We start from the raw sequence: 20,367 nt of genomic DNA, 5'->3' as shown, positions 1-20,367 counted from the left end.
CCATAGGGCACAAAACTAGTGGAGAAATGACAGATTTTGCATATTTCTGCAGAGATCTGTAATGAACCAGCATAAAAGGGAGAGATTTAAACAGAATTTGACCTATACTGAACTGAAGGGATGGTACTGTATTTCTGCTTGGGGAAAATATGGCTGAGTCATTTTCTGAATAACTATCATTCCTTGTAGGAGATGCAGCCATTCTTTGTAACAAAGCTGTGGTTCCTCTTTTGTATTATTCATTTTGATTTGTTCTTTAACATATCTTTATATTTAATCCAAATATTGCGTCTTCCACAGCTCCCAAATTTAATACAATTTGCAATCCAATTGCACAAAATGCATAAATGTTCATTAGAGTGTACTTTTGTTAAATTCAATTTGTCACCTAATGAAAATAAATGAATAAACCAAATAGTATCAATAAGATTAGTGTGTTGCTTAAAGGTCAAAGTTCTCCAAAGAAAGGGGAAAAAAGTAAGGCAGATAAATGCATGTATCTAAACCAGAATACTGACTAGCATGAAATCTTCACCTCACTGGGATCTGTATTGAAACCAGTATTGATGGGAATAGAGCTAACATTTACACCATGAGTAAATCTTGTAAGTAAGAAGGCACCATATTTACATATTCATAGTACTTGGAAATCTCCCTCATCTCGCTGTCTGCCTTGGTATCCAGTTTCATGTAATGTAACCACAGTACCTATATGACTTTATCTCACCTTGTACTAATGTTATGAAAGTCTAGTCTAACCTCTCATCTGGCACTCTTGTTTACCGCTGAAGACAGTGGAGACTCATCCCATCTCACACAAGGGATCTCGTATGTTTGGAATAAGTTGCTCTCTTGAATCGACTTTCTCCCTCCCCTTTTGCAGTAAAGTCCAAATGACAAGCATATTCTGCATACCTTACAAATGGGTAGGGAGATGAGTTTCATGCAAAATCCAAAGGTGTACAGTATTTAGCAAGCTACAAAGTACAGTGATCTCATTCTGTGAACAACTGTCATACTTATTTTCTCCCAAAACAGCATAGTAATTGTATTTGACTTGCACATAGTTCAGCTAATAACTGCACTGTAATTCCTACCTTTTGATTGCAATATGATTCTTGTGGAAATCCAGATGATACCTTGGGCTAGAGAGTCTTTTTCTCCCGAAGAACTGCAGAATCTCAGTTCGCCCATATGCTGCTGTCTGTTGTCTTCAGCAACTACTGTTGTTGCCACTGCCTCTTGTTGATACTGGTATTCATGTCACTGTGCCACCATCAGTAGCAGAAATAGGAGAATAAACGGCTCTTTCGAGTAGACTCAGCAGTAAATGGGTCAGGAGTTCCACACATGATCAAAGTTTTGCTGCCAGTACTAATACTGCAAGGTATCAAATATGTCAGTGGCACACATTGCTTTTTCCTCTGATACTGAGAAATGCCACCCAAAATTTCCAATGTTATATATAATATGAAATAGCAAAATATGTTCATTACCAAATTTGCTAGGTTACATAGTACACAATGCCAAACAATTTTGCCTTTGATCACTGAAATGGAAAGATTTGGCAGTTCTTTATGTGAATATGTAACCTGGTACAACAAACATTATAGAATCATAGAAAAATCTAGTTTGGGAGTGGCCTTTCAAAGTAATCTCATCTAGCTGGCTGCTCAAAGCAGAGGTTTCTTCAAAGACTGTTCAGGAGCCTGTCCGCTTAGAATAAGTATGAATTTTTAGAAGTGATGCTAATCAAACCAGAGCAATTTACTAGCACTGCGGTAGATTCTCAGTTGCTAAATCTAGACTGATGTGCTTGGGCCCCTGCCTGGAGCCATTCTTATATTTACTAACACACTATAAGCCTCCATTGGTCTCTAATTCCACATTACATTCAGATTTACTATCTGTCATATGTTTTACCTATGTCTTTGTTCCCATTGTTACCTCAAAACCAGCTTTACCCAATTGCATTTCTGCAATGACTCTTAGTGATCTGTGAGTTGTTTACAGCCTTGGGGTCCTTCAGTCCTCCCATGCCTTTACGATCAAGACTTCTACTGTCATCCCATGCCTATATGCTTAAATGCTGCTTATGTTCTGTGTCTTATATTTTTAACCTAACACAACTTGTCATCTGTTACAAGTGCTGTCAACCTAATATTTATTGGACTACAGGGCTGCAAGTCCATTTTTGGCCGTGACTGTCTGATATTTTGAAAAGTTTTGATTAATGTGATAATCAAATCATTGATACAGTTGTATTTTCTTTTTCCGTGCAGGTTCTTAGAGTAGTTCGGCTTATAAAGATTTCTCCTGCTTTGGAGGATTTTGTGTACAAGATATTTGGACCAGGAAAAAAACTTGGGAGTTTGGTAGTATTTACTGCCAGCCTGTTAATCGTAATGTCAGCAATCAGTTTACAGATGTTTTGCTTTGTGGAAGAACTGGATAGATTTACAACCTTTCCACGGGCAAGTATAAAAAGCATTACTCATTAATTACTCAAAATGATTACTCATTACTTGTTATTATTTTCTTATCATTGATATTTTCTTACCATTGGTGGTGAACTTGGCAGTGTTGGATTAATGATTGGACTCGATGATCTTAGAAGTTCTTTCTATCCTAAATAATTCTGTGATTCTGTCGTGGTTTAACCCAGCCAGTAGCTAAACTTCACATAGCCACTTGTTCAATCCTCCCTCTGACTGGGATGGTGGAGAGAACTGGGAAAAAAATAAAAAAAAGCAAAATTCATGGGCTGAGATAAAGAAATTTTAGTACGACAGAAACGGAAGGGAAAACAATAATGATAAAAGCATTAGAATATACAAAATGAGTGGCACACATTGCCATTGCTCACTATCCGTTGACCGATGCCCAGCTAGTTTCCGATCTGCAGCCACCAGCCAGCTTTCCCCCTAGTTTTTATGCTGACCATGATGCCATACAGTATGGGATATCCCTGTGGTCAGTTGGGGTCAGCTGTTCCCAGCTGTGTCCCCTCCCAACTCCTCGGGCATCCACAGCCTGCTCACTGGTGGCGTGAGGTGAGAGGCAGAAAAGGCTTTGACTCTGAGCAAGCACTGCTTGGCAGTAACTAAAACATTGGAGTGTTATCAACATTATTCTCATCCTAAACCCAAAATACAGCATTGTACCAGCTACTAGGAAGAAAATTACCTCTACCCCAGCCGAAACCAAGTCACATTCTGTCATATTTTTTATTGCATTAGTGATCTTCCTTTCCTTCTGAGAACCATGAAGCAGTTTATCTCCATATGTATAGATAAAAGAATTGTATTTTCTGGGTATAACAGTCTTCCTGTAGTCCTTCTGTAGTGAAGGCCGTCTTTCTTTGAGTGAAGTGTTCTATTTCTGCTGTCAGGGGAATATAGAGAAATTTTACCTATGCACTGTGATGAAGACACAACAGCATATGGCTTAACAGTACTCTAGCATGTTACAGAAAGAAGATTCATCCCCACAAGTGTAAATATTAGCCACAAAATTTATATAAAATATGTGTATACATGATTTATCTCTTCATGTTGTTCTTGATTTGTACAGGAATGCTTGTCTTACACAGGGTTATAAAATCAGTCTGCATTGACAAAATAAGTGTTTGCCTTTTGGGTATAAATAATGGATATTTATGAGCATTACGTTAATTCAGAACAGAACACTGAAAATCAGTGGAAATTGGAGCTAATGTATTTATTGAAGCACACTGTTCTGAATGAAAATACTGCCATTTCTTTAATAGTGGATTAGACTGAGTGTACATGGATTGATTCCAGTGACAATTTATTTGTTTCTGTCATTCCAGCTTGGTTATCCAATGTATCTATTTTAGTGAAAATGCATTGTTTGGAACAATTAAATAACAATGAATAAGGCAGCCTCAAGGGTCATGCATTTAGCAAACAAAATGGCTAAGCAGCAATTTATAATTATCAACCTGAACTTGATGTATGGGAAGCTGGCCATCGAGTGTGAGACAAAAAATGCCTACCCACTGGGAATAATGTAACACCATGCTTTCTATTTTGGAAAATGTGCTCAGAAAAGCATCCAGTAGAATTGCATATAATTAATTGTTTAAATGCTGAAGAAAGGAAAAAAAAAACCACACACACACACAAAAAAAAAAAAGCTTAAACTTTTCTAATGTGTGACCAACTCCCACGTGTAACTTCTGAAAAAAACCTCCAACTTCAGATTTCAAATCACCAAGGAATTTTGTTTTAGAATTATTTTATTATTTATGCAAAATGGCAATGGAAGTCCTCAAAGAGTTATTGTAGTATGATTAAAATAAGATAGATTCACAAACACCTGCACATTTTGACTAGATAAATTGGTATCTGAGTAAAGATCCGCTTGCAATGAAAAATTACCGATATATATCGATACATTAATAAAGTTTTGGATTATTTTAAGCATTTTAATCTGTTACCATTTAAACTTCAATAAGAGCTTCTAGAATATTGAATTTTAACAGATATATGAATATCCTAAATGTATGTTTGAAGAGTGAGAAAATATTCTCTCCAGCAAATTATACATTTTTTTTACAAACAGAAAATATCTTTCCTTGTTTCCTCTTTTCTTACTTAAGTATTGGGAAATCGGAAGACCTGTTACCAACAATAAAGGAGTGTTCCAGCAATACTGAATTGAAAATTTTTTAATATTTTTCATATGATGGCCAGAAGTAAGAGTCTCTCATTTTTTTTTTATTTTTATACATATTCACCTTGTTATGATTGTTTCAGAAGTGTATAGTTTACAGTATATGGCTTCTTTTTGCAGTTTTATACTGAAACATCTCTTAATAGGTTTAAAGTCAATGAAAATTTTGAACTCAAAATTTGTGATTGATTATGTGAATAGTGGTGTCCCTCCAAAGGAGTGTGACTTCCTAGAAAAGGCTGGGGAGATCTCACATTTTCTGCCCTGAATAAAGACCACTGAAGCAGTTTGCAATAAGACAATTAAAATTATTTTCAAAACATGACTGAAGACGTACTATATAAAGTAGAGATGATATGAGATCTGCAATACCAGAATTTGCTAAGATAAATTTTTAGGAGCTTACCCTCAGAGAAGAGCAAACCTAAAAATTCCAGCATTGTTACTGTGGCATTTTTTTCGTTACAAATACAGAGAGGACAAGCATGATAACAAAAATGGTGACATTAGAGGCTAAATTTTGAGTTTGTACAGTAAAGTGTTTTCTACACTGAAACAGACAAAACCTACAATCATTTTGAAACTCTAAGTGCTTTATAAAAAGGCACAGTATGGGTTTTGGAACAAGTAGACCTCCTCCTTTTGCTAATGCCTCTAAATTGCATGTTTTCACATGGTTTCCTGATGACAGTGAATAGGCACAAGCTCAGTGTTGCCATGGCTACTAATTTCACCCTTCTTTTGGCCATTACTTCTTTTGGCCCAATGGACTGGTTTTCTATCTAATACCAAGTATAAAAATATAGATGTTTGCTATAATGTTTTTAACCCATCTGCTGTCTCTTATTTTTGCATGTCTTCTTGGGCTGCACATATTGAGCCATGAGAAAGTACAGGGGTGGCTGGGCCCCTGAAGAAGGAATGGGAGGGGAAAACTGTTCAAAGGCACAAGTGTAAGAAGACCACTAAGAAAATTCACTGTATGGAGAACAAAACACATTGTTAGTGTCTCTGACTTCCATGTCCTGGTATCTCTTGGAGTTTGGGGCCATATGCTGACTGCTCTGTATCTCAGGTTACGAAGCTGGGAGTACTGCCTTTCTTTTAAATGGGTCATTACAACATGAAAGCCAGGCCCAACTGATCTCAGGAGCAAAAATCCTCCAGTCTTCACAAAACCAGATCTTTGCTGCTAGCCTTAAGCTTGGAGAACGTTCAAGATATGAAATATTAGCTCAACCTAAGCAACATCCATTTGAAAAGTTAAACAATGTAGTCTTAATTCTCTGATGCAGTTAAAATCTCAGTATGACTGCCACATTTTTACAGGACAGCTACTCTTCTCTCAGTGCATTACTGCACATTCATGACTGTGTTAGGAGGAAAACATAAGTTTATGGTGGTAGAACAGATTGCAAGGAAGTTATAGCAGTGTCCTAAATCCCTTTAACTTAATTTGCAGAAAAAATCCCAGTGATTGTAGAACAGCTTCCATGAATACGCCCATTGGGATTTGTCCCCTACAAGCTCCAGTTATAAGACAAGTACATTATAACTGTTAAGTAGTAATTTGTGTGGCACCACCCCTGTAATAGTTGGACAAGATATCAGAACTGGTGCTTTGGCTCATATATTCTACGAAACTTTTGCCAATCTTCTACTATAAATAAAAAGGTAGTTTGACTTCCATCATCAAAACAGCTCATTAAGTAATAGGGCATAAATACTCAAAGAAATTGACAGTCTTTTCTATAACACAAATTAATGCAGAAAATCACCATTTGCATAAATCTCTAAGTCTTGTCTTCACAGATGTTGATTCTGTCAGCTAGTTGCATTTCAAATTAATTTTAAAATAAACAGTGGGAAGTCTATCTTTCAGCTAAAAATAACTTGCTCCAAAGGAGATTGCTAGGTGCAAGGTGCATACTCATTGTGCACTGCCTTATTTACTTAAAACTAATTTTTTTTTCATAAATGGTATAATAAAATACTTAAATTATATTGAGAGGTCATTTTATATAACTATGTGCTTAATGGACAACTGGTTTAAATGGAAAATTAGATTTTTATGATGTTCAAAGAATATCTTCTCCACATTAATGTAGTACTTATATTAATGAGAGGTCACAGTATTGGAGGTATCTTTACACCTTGAAGAATTAAGTAAAATATATATTTTTAAAAAGCATTAAAATATTGGAATTCGCTGTGATTCAGAAGAAAGAATACTGCACTGGTTCAGTTACCCAGTCCCTCAGGTGTTTTTAAAACCAACAGTGGGGTATGTTACTTAATGCACTGCCCACCTTATATTTCAGCAAGGAGTGCCACACCAGTCAGGTACGACTGCCACTCCAGAGGTGCTCTGAGTGCAGGGAAATGACAGCTGCCTGGTTTAGCTTCACCTCCCCATTACAAAGGGAACCTGATACTTGAGAGGCAGTGCTGAGCACTGATGGGGTCATTGTCTTCATCCTCAAGCACCACTGGCAGCTGTAAAGGAGGCTGAATTTTCTGCTTCCTTCATGCATGCTCAGCTGGCTACACAAGGCCTCTCCTAGATAAAGATCGCAAATGCTTCCTTCTCTGCATGTTTTCCATGGGGAGAAAATTATTTGTTGTAAGAAAATGAATCAGTAATAAGAGTTTGTATTTTGCGCAGTGTAAAGTGTCCGTGTGCACGGCTGTAAGGGGACACTAATTTGAAGGGAGGATCTTGGATTCAGGTTGGCAGGATGCTAGTTAAGGCCATAGTTAAGCAACATAAAGTAGAGGGCACTGTGTAAATTCCAGCCATCATGTTTAGTCTCTCCTAATACATGATATACCAAAAACTTTAGCCACCATAAAGAATTTACAAAAAAAGTAGTTGCCAGCAGTTTTCTCTGCTGCTTCTAGTTCATGATAGCCTTTGTTCTCTGTGGGATCTATATGTTCAAAAGAAAGGTTGGGACTTTACATTTGGTCAAGATGTTGCTGATGTAAAAATTAAAGTCTGATGTTTAACTTCTCTCCCAATGTGTGTGATTGCTCACTTGGATGCCTGGATGCCTTAAGCTGCTCCGTGCACATCTTAGCTTTGCTTTTTGTGAGTAATTTGGACTTGTAGGCTTAAGCATCTCTGAAAATTTGATTAGTGTGAGTTAATTCTGAACAGCAACTGTAAAAATAGCTCTCAAACTCCTTGGTCTTAACCTAGCAATGTGTTTATGCTTCTGTCTGCTTCAGAATGCCACAGAACATATCAGCAATAAAAAACCAAGTTGGACTCTGGTGAGGGGCTTTTTTTTTGTGAGAGTCAGCAGGCAAATTTTTTACAAACCCTTGAGTATCTAAATGTTTGTGATCCCTCTAACAGAGTAAAAATTCACAATTCTTCCTCTGAACATGATCTAGAGGCAATATGATCCAATTTTTGTACTTTAAAATATGTATTAACTAGACAGATGAGAAAAAGCTTTATTCCTAGTATCCTTATCAGTGGTCAATGAAAGAATGGACAGACAGTGAGTATCAGTGGCCTTCTGTCATGGTTTGAGATAGTCCCAAAATCCAATTCCCTAGCTCCATCCCCCTCCCACATCTCAACCCAATGTGAGATGGGTTTTTTCCAGACAAAACACATACCAGACTCAAAGTGGGGGGAAAGGGAATATGTTACAATGACTGTACAAATAAATACCATATCACATTATACACATGATCACAACTATCTCTACCATGACATATAGTATTTACAGTGGATCAGATCTCTTCTCCCCTCCAAATAAAAGTCCAGGAGAGAAAGAAGGACAGATCCCTTCCAGTCCTTAAGCAGCAGCATCTTCTGAGGCAGCAGTCTGTCTGTCTTCTCCACATGCAGCAGCTGACAGCTGGCTTTCTGCCAGGACTCACGAGAGAGGTATCCAAACTCTCTCTCGGCCCCATCGCCTCACAACCGAGGGGTCTTCCGTGGGCTTCGTAACCCCAGACAAGGTCGTTTCACCACGTCATATCACGAAGACACAGGGGGGTCTTCGTGACTGTCTGGTATCTCTTGCAGGGCCTCTGTGCCCTGTCTCTCAGGCTGCCACCGTGGCAGCAGTGCGAGGGGGGAGCCAAGGTCAACTCCCCCCGCATTCCATCTGGCCGTCCCGGTCCAGCTCCGGGACGTCTCTGAGCTTCTCAGCTCCTCTCTCTCTCCGGTGCTGCATGTCCAAAACTACTCTCCAAAATAGGAGTCCATGTCCCTCTTCTCCAAGAGGGGTCTCAAGGGAGTTTTGGGGGGCTGGTACAGTCTTACCCCAAACTCTGTCTCTCAGCTGCTGGCTCTCTTTCTCCTCCCTTTCCAGGAGTCTTCTCTGCGGTGCTGCATGTTGTTTCTGCTGCTCTTCCAGTTCAGGTTCTTATCTCCTGGCTCTCTGCCACCGTTTCTCTGGTCAGCGTCGGCTGCTGCTCTGCGCCCATGGAGAATAACATCTCCCGGCATAACTACAGGCACCTAGCCCAGCTTTATGCTGTTCCAGGTCCCTGCAGCCCCCAGCCAGGGGCTGGGAGGCCCCAGAGGGCCCAAGGGGCTTAGAGCCCCTTTCCTCGTGGCTCTACAACATGGCCACCACTCCACAACAACCAAACTACAACTCGTCTCTTCCGGTGAGCTTGTGAGATGTTGACATTTTTGCAGGAGCGCCCATTGGACAGAATTTCAAAACTTCCAGGGGTTTCCACCCCTTGGGGTCTACCACTTTTCTTAGCCTCTGGGGGAAAACAAAATTCAAACCACTACACCTTCTGATGCTGTTTAGTTGTTAACTTTCTTTCTGATTCCAGAAATCCCTCTCTGAGGCAATCCCTGGGCATGGGCCATTCGCTTAAGAGTTGGACTCAATGATCCTTGTGGGTCCCTTCCAAGTCAGAATATTCTGTGATTCTGGGAAATTGTTCTCTCCAGCTAGGCACTCCAAAACTCCTTTTTTGCAGTGATTGCATAACAAGATGCACTGGATTAGATTGTCCCTGCCTTACCCAGCCCTGTTACAGCATGCTTTGTACTTGCAGGCCATCGTTTCAAATTTTAAGCAAAAAGCATACACCCTTGATTTCATGATGCAGAAACAGAATGTAGTGAGTCATGCCACATCCTTCTTATTATTTCAGATAGTTGGAACCAGCTCCTTTCACCAAATATTACTGGTGTGTTGCACCCATAGGGACCTTACGTAGACCACAACCAAGTGCTGTATGTATGCACATGTACGGTCTTCTCTAGAGTAAATTAGCCTTCACTGCAGGTGAGAAATCACATTCTGGAGTGGCCTCCCTTAAGGCTGTAGGTGTAACCTTAAGAGTCGTGTTTGCATTGGAAGAAACTGCTTAGAGAAGTCATTGTTTTGTTTGAAAAACTCTGCAAACTTGATAAGGAGCCCAAGCAAAGTTGCCTGTAGTTTAAAATAGGAATATAAAACTGAAGTCTCTCACCATTATTTTTGCCAGCAGCTTTAAAAATTAATTAGAACTCATTTTGTTGTTTTCCCAAGCACATAAGTTTATATACCTACATGTTTTCAGCTTTTCAAGAATGCATTTTGACGTAGGGTAAATTGATGTGAATAGCTCTCTGGGTACTGTTTTCTCACAGGTTTGGCAAGAAGAATGCTGTTCTCTTTGTGCCAGTGCATTAATGTGTTAATCTGCTGTTGCTGTGAGTGTCAGGCACACTGAACACAGACCTAATATATCTTTATAACATCTTGAATTATAGGAATCCTGTTAGGTGTAAGCTGCATTGTTAATGTCTTCAGTTCCTAACACTTTTTTGTTATGCATAAATTTCAGTAAGATACCAGCTTTGATCCTGTCTGGAAAGAGAGCACTTTTGATGTTAGGCAAAAGCAAAAGAAACTTGTGCAATAGTTTGGCCTCATTGAGACAGTTAAGACTATCAAGATCCATGCTTCACTTTGATACTATAGTCCAACTTCTGTTTCCTAGGCAGCCTGCAGTCCTCTGTAGCTGTGTAGGATGTATATGCTCACATTGAGTTCGATTCTGGTCGATGCTGTAGGCTCCAGTTGGGGTTCCAAAGGTCTAAGGCATCTGGGTTCTAGATTTATCTGCTTTCATATGTTCCTATCACCAAATGAAGTTGTTTGAAACATTTCCATTATTTACTCTGTTTCTGACATGTATGTCTGGTCTGAAGGGATTTGAAAATGTTACAGGAACAGTTCCACAAAGAGTGCTATTTACAAAATGTAGAGGAACAGGCTGACTGGCTAAATCAAGTGCAAGTACTGAGACCTTGCCTTTTGTTGGTCAATCTCATCTGTGGGGTGCCTCAAATGCTTCTACTGTTAAGATTACATAAAAGTGTGGTCACATTTAACTATAACACTTCATTATAAGTATATTCATAAAGAGGTAACATGGGAGAAAAAGCATAATCAAAAAATCATAATACAATATAGCATTCAAAACAATAATATCTGATGCTCAGGATCTTTCTCTTTTTTTTTTTTTTGCAGCCCTGAAGGAAACCAAAAAGCTCTTCATATGGGCTAATGGAGCTAGGACTATGTTACAAATTGCAGTTTACAGTTCAATGGTCAAGCTATTGATTTCTCCTTTAGCTCATGAATAGCGTTTTGCTTGGCTTTAAAAATTGAAATACATTTGTTAAGGTTTAAAAAGCAAAACAAAACAGGTGTTCTGCTCTGTTAAATTAACTTTAGGAATGTGTCAATATAACCATATTAATATAATTTGTTAATATGTTGGCAATTCTCTTTCCTGCAGGCATTCATGTCAATGTTTCAGATTCTCACACAGGAAGGATGGGTGGATGTCATGGATCAGACATTGAATGCTGTAGGACATATGTGGGCCCCAGTAGTTGCTATTTATTTTATACTGTATCATCTTTTTGCTACTCTGGTAAGTTTTCACTCTTAAATATGCTGTGCTTTTGAATTATTCTCATAACTCTTGTATTACTTAGAATTCTCAGCTAGTTAAAACTAATTGTGGTGCCCATTTTTAGCATAGAGGGCTTTAGGACTAATTCTTTGATGTGGTAGAATTAATTTACCCTTCAGCCATATGGCATAAAGTGGTGGGCTTTGTTCTGGCGTGAGGTGTTGTTTTTCTTAGATCCAAGTAACACTGCTAGACTAACAGTATAATTGTTATCTGTCCTGTACTTTCACAGCTCTAATGATTGCAGAGTTAAGCAAGTGATTTTATTTATCATGTAGAAATGGTCTCCTCAGCTTTCGTTGCATTCTCTTTGCAACAGTAATTAAAGTAAGAAGTGTAAAGCCTTAGGATATAAACTTAACTAGTAATCACTACATTCCTGTTGTCTGATGCAAAATCAATGCACATATATATATGACATAGAATATGAAGCAATAAATGGACAAGAACTAATACAGCAGTTCCTACACGTATACAGAAATGGGGATTATATCTAAAAGCCCCATTTTTCTGTATACATTTAAAATGGGATTATTACATTCTTTTATAGAGAAAATGGGAAGGAAAACATCTCTTTGGTTATCCTATATCAGTAAGGGCTCAGTACTGTATTTGGAATACCAGCACAGAGAAAATACCACAATCAGGGGGACTAACCATTTTATGCTCCCTTAATTCACTCCTACTATTGCTCATTTTGTATTCTCCATTCACTGGACGTTTTGATACACTTACTCTTCATTCCATTTTCATTCTTTACTCAATTGTCTACTTACATAAGGTATTAAATGTATTTATACAATCTTCATCAGCTTCTATTTACTTCTTTTACTTTACAGTATGTCCTGTTTCACTTCTAAAGACTGAATAATCAGACTGTAATTGTGGGTGCAGCAGACAACTTTGCAGAATTACCTGGGCTTATGAAGTTTTTAGTTTCAGTTCTGAGACCTTCCTCAGACCCTGGCAGAGAAAAACTATGTAGGACAGAGTTTTCTGTAGGTAAAAGAAGTTTAAAGAAAGAAAATAACATGGAAGAATGAAAGGGAGAATGAAATAACAAGGGAGAATGAAAACAGTTGGGCTGCTACTGAAACCTAAAAGAAGCATTCTAAGAATAAACAGCCATCAGTGAATAACAAGAGTGAAGTTAAATGAAGAAATTACTTTTAACAACTGGAAGAGGGAGGAGGATTAGAATTGAGAAGAGATAATTGCAGGCATTTGGCAAAGCACACTGTAGAGCCTTGGAAAGAAATGAATAGGTTTCACATTAGAAGGCAAAGAAAAGTTGAAACTCAGAAAAAAATCCCACTCTTGGAACCAAGGACTGTTATTAGTTGAGATGGCAGCAGAGGAAATTAAACAAATAACAAGTTTACATTTAACTTTGTGGTACATCTTCTTTGGTTCTTGTTGAAAAAAAGAAAAAAGGAGCAAGAAAGTCTTGTATACATATCAGTGCGTGAATCAGCAAGACTGTAAGGGGTGATATCTTTAATGAGTGCTGTACTTCTTTTTACCATGGAACAGCACTTCCTTAACTGGTATGCTTTGAGGTGCATACTGCAGGTGCTGGAGTATCACGGAACGTATAACATATCTGAAGAAGGAAAACACCATACTGTAAAATCCTGACAGAATTATAGCAAAACTGTTCATCATTAATTAGGGATCAAAGCAGTTTGTGTGTGACAACCCACCCTTAAGGGGAAGGAAGCACCTAAGATTCATAAATGCTTGATCATCTAAAGGAACGACAAAAGTCAGAGAGTCCACAAACAGTCAGAAAGTTCCACTTGGCATGGAAATTGGTATATTAGTCCCTGACCAGCACGTGGCAGTGGGTTTTGGATAAAGGGGTAGGATAAAAGGGAAGAGAGAAATTAAAGGGGAAGAGATTAATTAATTAAGAAAGAAAGAGAGGAAAAGAGAAAAAGAAAGAGAAAGAGAGTCCTGTTTCCAGTGTCAATCCCACTGGGGGGACGCCAATCCTGGTTTCAGCATTGATCCAGCTGGTGAGTGTCAATCCAGCTGCATCGGTCTGGTCGATGAGATGTCCACAGTCCTGAAGGGCACTGCCTGGGCTTGGGTGGGTACCATTTTATGGACAGGTTTCTCCACCCCAGAGATGGGTTTCTCGCTTTCTATGCTAGTTAGTTATCATGCGCAGTCTGTTCTTTCAGGCCTTTCTGGAAATGGGTTGTAGGGCTTTGAGGGCTTTGGTGGTCACAATCCCACCATGTAGTACATGACCACTTTCTGCCACTCTTGAGCTTTCACTGTACTGTGTTGTGCTTATTTCTCACAGAAAAGCGCTGCCCTATCTCTGCCTGCCCCCCCTTCTCCAGCCAAATCTTGTTCTTTCTCATGCCATGTTAATACCAGTAGTCCTTGTTTATTGCCAACAATTCATGTCTGTTATTACTAATAGTCATTGGCTGGATCCACAGCCATCCAGTTATCAGTGTTTGAGATACACACATATCCCCTTCTTCTGGGAATCAAGACCTCAAAAGCATCTCACTTTGGACTGCTGTTTATAGGGTCATTAGAGAGTGGGCTTTAGTTATAGTAATTTTCCATTCTGGCCACAATTCAAGTCGGTAACTTGCTTTGAAAGTTCAACAACAAAAATATTATTCCACTTGAGTTGTTATTCAGGCAAGAAAAATAAGTTTTCAAGGTGGTTCATTAAAAAACAAGTGCTTATTAGACACCTGTTAGTTCCTGGGAACAGACAGTGTTTCTAATAAGCTCAGGAGGGGCTTAGACCTTGTGCAGTTCATCAAGGCTGAGGCCTAATGAACCTTTCTCAGATCTTAGTGTGGTCTGGGGGGAGGCAGAGGAGATTGCATCACCACAGTCCATCCTGTGACTAAAGTCAGCTTCTCTGGGCCTCCACATTGTGCCAGGTATTATGTATTTTATCAGAATTCTGTCTTGCTTTGCCATTCTGAATGCCATCTTTACTTCCACTGTTGGTTGTAGTTGGATCATTGAAAACTGTGTGAGGTACTCTTTAAGTATGTGGCACATATAATATGTCTGCTAAAGCCACTTTCCTGTTCAAAGAACACATTTTTTTCTGAACACTGACAGTTTTTGAATTTATGGACCAGAGTCCTTCCTGTGTCTCCTGTACCTTTATAGTTCATGGAGGGAAAAAAAATTCTTCCTTGGAATAAGGTCCAGACACTCAACTCTGATGCAGTTTGAGTTCCAAACTCCTTGCTGGCATACTAAGCCACTTAAATTTTGTCTTCTATATAGGTGGGACAGGTAAACTTGCACTTCATTTATAGTAGTGCTGAAATGATATGTCTGCTCTGGTTGTCACTCAGGGGTCCAAGACTACAGAAATATTCTAGGCCTGTAACTCTTCTTAAAAAAGTGCTAAGATTCCTACCTTAGTTGAAAACTACCTTAGCTTTACAAGCTGTTTTAGGATTTTGCTTTGTGGGTTTTTTAATTATTATTTCAGATTAATTTAATTTTCTTTGCAAGTGAAGTACATTTTAATAAGTATATTGCATTGGTCATCAAACCTAGAATTCAACATTTTTAAACTCATATTAATTTTATGGTAAAATAAAAATCAATTTAGTACTTGCAAAATGGCTAGGAGATATATAGTAGCTAGGAGATATTAGTTCAACAGATGTCAAAGGCAAGAATCCAGTTTTTATCCGTAGGGCCATCATTTTTCCATGTCATTTAATAGTACTTCTTAACAAAAATAAAGTCAACTTTAACAAATCATTTACAATTGTTTTGTAGATTCTACTCAGCTTGTTCGTTGCTGTTATTTTGGACAACTTGGAACTCGATGAAGATCTAAAGAAACTTAAACAAGTAAGAACATATTTTTGTTGTGCTTGGAAGTAGTTTCAATAAAGCATTACTTTACTGGTATTTTATGTGGTAAAATAATATATGGGGGAAAAAAATAAAATATTGTAAAAGAGATTTAGAAATTGGTTGAAACATTCAGTGAAAGTCAATTCAGGTACTCAGGTAATTAAAATAATTTAAAAAGCACAGCTAGGTCATCTTTTTGCTTTTAAACTAGTGAAAGCTGTCCCTGCCCATGCTTTATGAGCACAGCACAGCTCCACTGCAGGGGATAGTACTGACAAGGCTCCAGAGACAGGAAGGCGTAGAGCAATAGGGTCAATGTGTTAGGGGAGGGCTAAAGAGGCTTGGCAAAGTTGTCTTGCTTGGTTGGTTCTCCACATCTGGGGACCAAGAAGTCATTCTCTCATGCTTGAAACCCCAAATTTCAATCACATAAAACAAATTTAACTAGAGAGTTCACATTGGCTTTTCTGACCTTGTGGACAAATGACCAGAGAGGAAGGTGTCTGTAGCTTTTACATAAATCTATGGCTGTGCTTTAATTTGCACAAAGAGGAGCAGAGCCATCAACGTTTCATGCACGAAATATCATGAGTTGACACATGGGAACCTCTTTTGTAATATTGGGCTTACAGCCTTCTTTCACCCATCATTTGCTAGTTTGGTTCATTTTAAATGTGCATCAGCAATTGTCAAAGAATTACGTTTTTCAATTCTTGAATATTAATCACCCAGACAATTGAGATATTTAACACTGAATTCTTACATGAAAATGTTATATACTTGTGTTAAATTCATCTTTATAGAATTCAATACAGAAATCAATATGGTTTTTGTGGTTGCAGTATTAAATTTCAGTATGTATTGCAAACTTCAAATAAGTTAAAAGACCAAGTATTTTCTGCCACAAAGAAATACAAATACTGGATTTCAGTTAATCAGCTCGTATAAGTGACAGATCTTACAGATGATTTTGAGATGGCCTGACAGTCTTGAGTATGCAAACCAAGTAGGCCAAATCAAGTGCATTCATGTTTCTCTTTACCAGTCTCAAGATGTAAAATGATCTGAAATGAAAATGGCTCAGATGTATGGCAAACAATGTTATATCATCCTGATACCCTTACAGGAAATTTTTCAAAATCTCTGCATGAGTTAGAAACACAAATCAACTTTCCTGGGTGAAGAGCTTATGATATGAAATCCAGTGGTTTTTCCATGAAACATAGCATCTCTGATTCATAAACCACTTTAATAGTCTACATTTTTGCATGGCTTTGTGCTTTAGCAGCTTGCTCTGGAACTGGTGAACAAAAAGCAATGATGAGAGGCCACCACATGCAACACTTGTCACTGTGTCAGTCTGAAATCTTGTTAACCTAGTAGGAATTCTGTCTCTGTAATAGCAATAAAGCACACCCCAGTGAAAAACATAAATAGAATTTTTGAATGAGTCTTTCAACTTCATAGACTACAGCAGCATAACTACATGAGTATGGTGCTGGGCCAGAATAAAACCACTTCCTCAGTCACCAGACCTTCCAGCTACCATGCCACTGACAGACTGTTTCTGTGACCCAAGTGGTCATTTAACCAGAGCACAGCACTCTGCTATTGGGCACAGCAGTTTGGTTGACTGGCATAATGGTATATGCATTATACACCATTTTGATGTATAAAAATATCCAAGGTGGCTGACACTGGTTCACTTGTACTTACACTTTTGAAATGTTCTTTTAAATAGTCACCTCTCTTCAGTACTTCAGTACTGCATTTCCTTCTGGTATTTTAAAACAAATTAATGTTATATGAAATGTTGCATATTTTAAAAATTACTAAGGTGAAAGGGGGTAAGGGTTTGGTTCTTGGAGCTGCACGATATAAAGTTAGTGGAATGAATGTACAACTGATTAAATATCTAGAACAAAAAAGGTTTCCTGTGGGTTAAATGCAATGCACAGGCTCAGTGCTAACTGTGGTCTAGTACACTGAAATATTGGTTGCCTTGTCTCAAGAAGATAAAGTAAAAAGAGTTTTTAATTCAATGATATTTTGAATTCTCCACTAAAAATGGACTGTTAGAAGAAGAAGGATTGTAAGGCAATTGTTATGTTTCAATCAAGAATATTTCTATAAAGAAATAAATCTGTATTGCTGCAGAGGAAAATTTTTGACATCTATAATTAAAAGATAAATGATGTTCCAAAGGAGGAGTCAAATAATTCAAATTGTAATTCAAATGTAAAAGACCTTGATTGGTTGAAAATGGTGAAACTGTAATGCTCTACAAAGTATTTCCATCCTCATGGGTCTATTTTTTTTCCCTGCCTTTACTGGCTGTAAAGGTCAAGGCGTAAACCTCAAGGCACAGGGCATTTTCAGATGATGAAATACTGAATGTTTTTGAAGGAAGGAAGGAGAATATATTTAGACCAGAAATCACATCTAGCTAGTAATCTCTTTTGGAATGTGTTCTTCTTAACTATCACTGAATTTCTTTTCTGAAACTTGATAAGATGTATTTTATTACTTATCTTTCAGATTATTGGGGAAAGGACTAATTAGTTAATATTTGCAAAATGTAAAATGATATGTAAACACTTGGTATTCATGTTGCTTCAGTAAATATGTTTAAATATGAATAAATCAAAGCATTAAATGACTCAGAGAATCTAAATAAGATTGTAAAATAATGTATTTAAAAGCAAGTAAACTTTTAGAATTAAATTTGCCAGTGCAAATTTAGTTAAGGATATGCATCATGATTCAGTTTTTAATTACATCATTACATAATATTCTTTCCAAAGGTCTGGCCTCATTTAGTGCAAGGAGTAGATAGAGTTCATTTTAATAAACCACTAGTCGATATTTTTTCTCTTTATTGTACAGTGTAATCATGTGCTTTATTTATTGCCCAGTATCCAAGCTTTGATAAAACTATTAATCTCCTTTCTGACTTTTTTATGGTACCCCTTGTAAGTATGTACAATGAACACAAAATTTGTAAAATATTTAATTTGAGTGATTTACTTAGCAGAAAAAGCACACATAGGAGTAGAATCTGTTTTTCCAAGACCCCATTCAACTGGCTTAAGAACAGAATAATTCTTTGTATTTTTACAGCTCTGTTCATTTGCAATACATCTCTCATCCTCTGCCACGTCTCATCCTCTCGTCTGTCTGCCATGATAGCTCGAGTGAGAAGGGTTTGTACTGTCACTAATAGTCACCATCTCTCTGTGCATTAAACTTGATCCTCTGCAGCAATTCAGACTGACCTTAACACACTACTTGATCTCTAGGTATGTCGTTGATCTTGCTCATCATCCTGTGAGGTCCTTTTCTTTGGTGATTGGTACATCAGTTATGCCGGTGATATTGATCTTAGGCACAAGAAATCTCTCACCTACAATACTGACTTCCTTCTCTTTTATGCCTCTCTCTATTGCTCCAAAGTTAAAAAGAAACTGAGAGGACTTCTTGGATTTCTTTTGCCTTTTGTGACAACTTTCTTTTTTAGAAATTCATCACTCTTCACAGCATTTGAAGCATGACTTTCCCTTACAGCAGCTGCATTAACTTTTCACATCATATTTCCACATATTTACTAATTGTAGTATTAATACATTTCTATCAAATTGCCTAAATGTGAAGTCAGACTGATTAGTTTCTCATTTCCTGAATGCTCTATCCTAAATCCCTTTTGTGACATTAGTCACATTTACCACTTTCCTTTCTCTCACTCCAAAGTTTATTTAGGTGACAAATTATTTACCACTGCTGTATGTAGCCTTGTTGTATCTGAGATCCTTTAGAAGTCTTGAGAGTGTGTTATCAGGTGCTGGAGAGGAACAAGTTGAACTTGTGTCAAGTATCTTCCAAAAGCTTTTCTCATGACAGTTTTGTAGAAGATCAGTCTTTGGCATTGTTTAAGGTCTCCTTTGACCTCGTCTGTGGTCAACACTATTTTTCTTTCTTGCTTTGGTTTTATTTTACAGAACACACTTGATTAATAGTATGTTGCTCTTTTAGACTTGCTGCTTTCTTTATGTTCTTAAAAGCTTTCTTTTTAGATTTTATTTCTTTAGAAAGTAGTTTCTCAATTTCTTTAGAAAGTAGTTTCTCTATATCTTTCATGATCTGCCATTATTTTTATACCAAAAAATTGCTAGTACTTATGCTTTTTTTTCTCTATTCTTTGCTTAGCATATGGATTCCCTTTCTGAAACATATCCGTTTACTTTTATAAGTCTTCTTTGGAGTCCAGTTGACACTGCTGGACTTCTTGACTTTTTTGGAGTTTTTCTGTAGTTGGTAGATGTGCTCTGTCCTTCTAAAACAGGATATTTAAAGTTACTCCATACACCCCCTTCCCAGTTTCTGTCATTTGGCCTTTCCTTTAAAATTCTTTTCAAAAGCCTTATGATTTTAAGTAATTAATACTTTTTTTTCATTTAAATCAGCGTAGTAGATGGATTTGGCCTTGTAAACTAAAATCTGAATTTAAGATCATTTTTCTTACTGTTATGGAATAGCTTTTTGATATTTGTGTCATGAACTAGATCTTGTTCAGTACTAAACCATAATCTGCTTCTTCACTTAGGTGTTCTCTGGCTGCATAATTCAGCAAGGATTCATGCATGAGTAGAAAGTTCATTTCTTTCTTCTACCTTTTCCTAAACATACATGAGGATAAACAAGGGCTTCCCACTATTATTACTGCTTGTCTTTAGGCCTTGAATACTATTTTGCATATTGAAGTTACTTTCTAATCCTCATTTACGGTGGCAGAATATTTCTTCCTGTTTGGCACACAGTTTCAATGCAGAGTGATCCTGTGCTGTTTATATATGC

The 20,367-nt window shown here is 37.6% G+C and overlaps 1 protein-coding gene across 6 annotated transcripts in view; it reads left to right on the top strand.

The window, feature by feature from the left end:
• NALCN (sodium leak channel, non-selective) overlaps positions 1–20,367 on the top strand; it is a 222,388-nt gene that overhangs the window by 112,644 nt on the left and 89,377 nt on the right. For all 6 annotated transcript variants that reach the window (XR_010428424.1, XM_064646084.1, XM_064646087.1 and 3 more), the window contains 3 exons: positions 2,283–2,474; positions 11,476–11,613; positions 15,436–15,510. Coding sequence is in view for 5 of the 6 variants with exons in the window: in XM_064646084.1 (XP_064502154.1) it covers positions 2,283–2,474; positions 11,476–11,613; positions 15,436–15,510 (405 nt within the window). In the remaining variant the exon portion in view is untranslated. The remainder of the gene's footprint in view (positions 1–2,282; positions 2,475–11,475; positions 11,614–15,435; positions 15,511–20,367) is intronic.

Source organism: Pseudopipra pipra, chromosome 2 (assembly GCF_036250125.1).
Source record: "Pseudopipra pipra isolate bDixPip1 chromosome 2, bDixPip1.hap1, whole genome shotgun sequence".
In the NCBI taxonomy this organism is placed as follows: Eukaryota; Metazoa; Chordata; class Aves; order Passeriformes; family Pipridae; genus Pseudopipra; species Pseudopipra pipra.
This window is presented reverse-complemented; position numbering and strand designations above follow the sequence as displayed.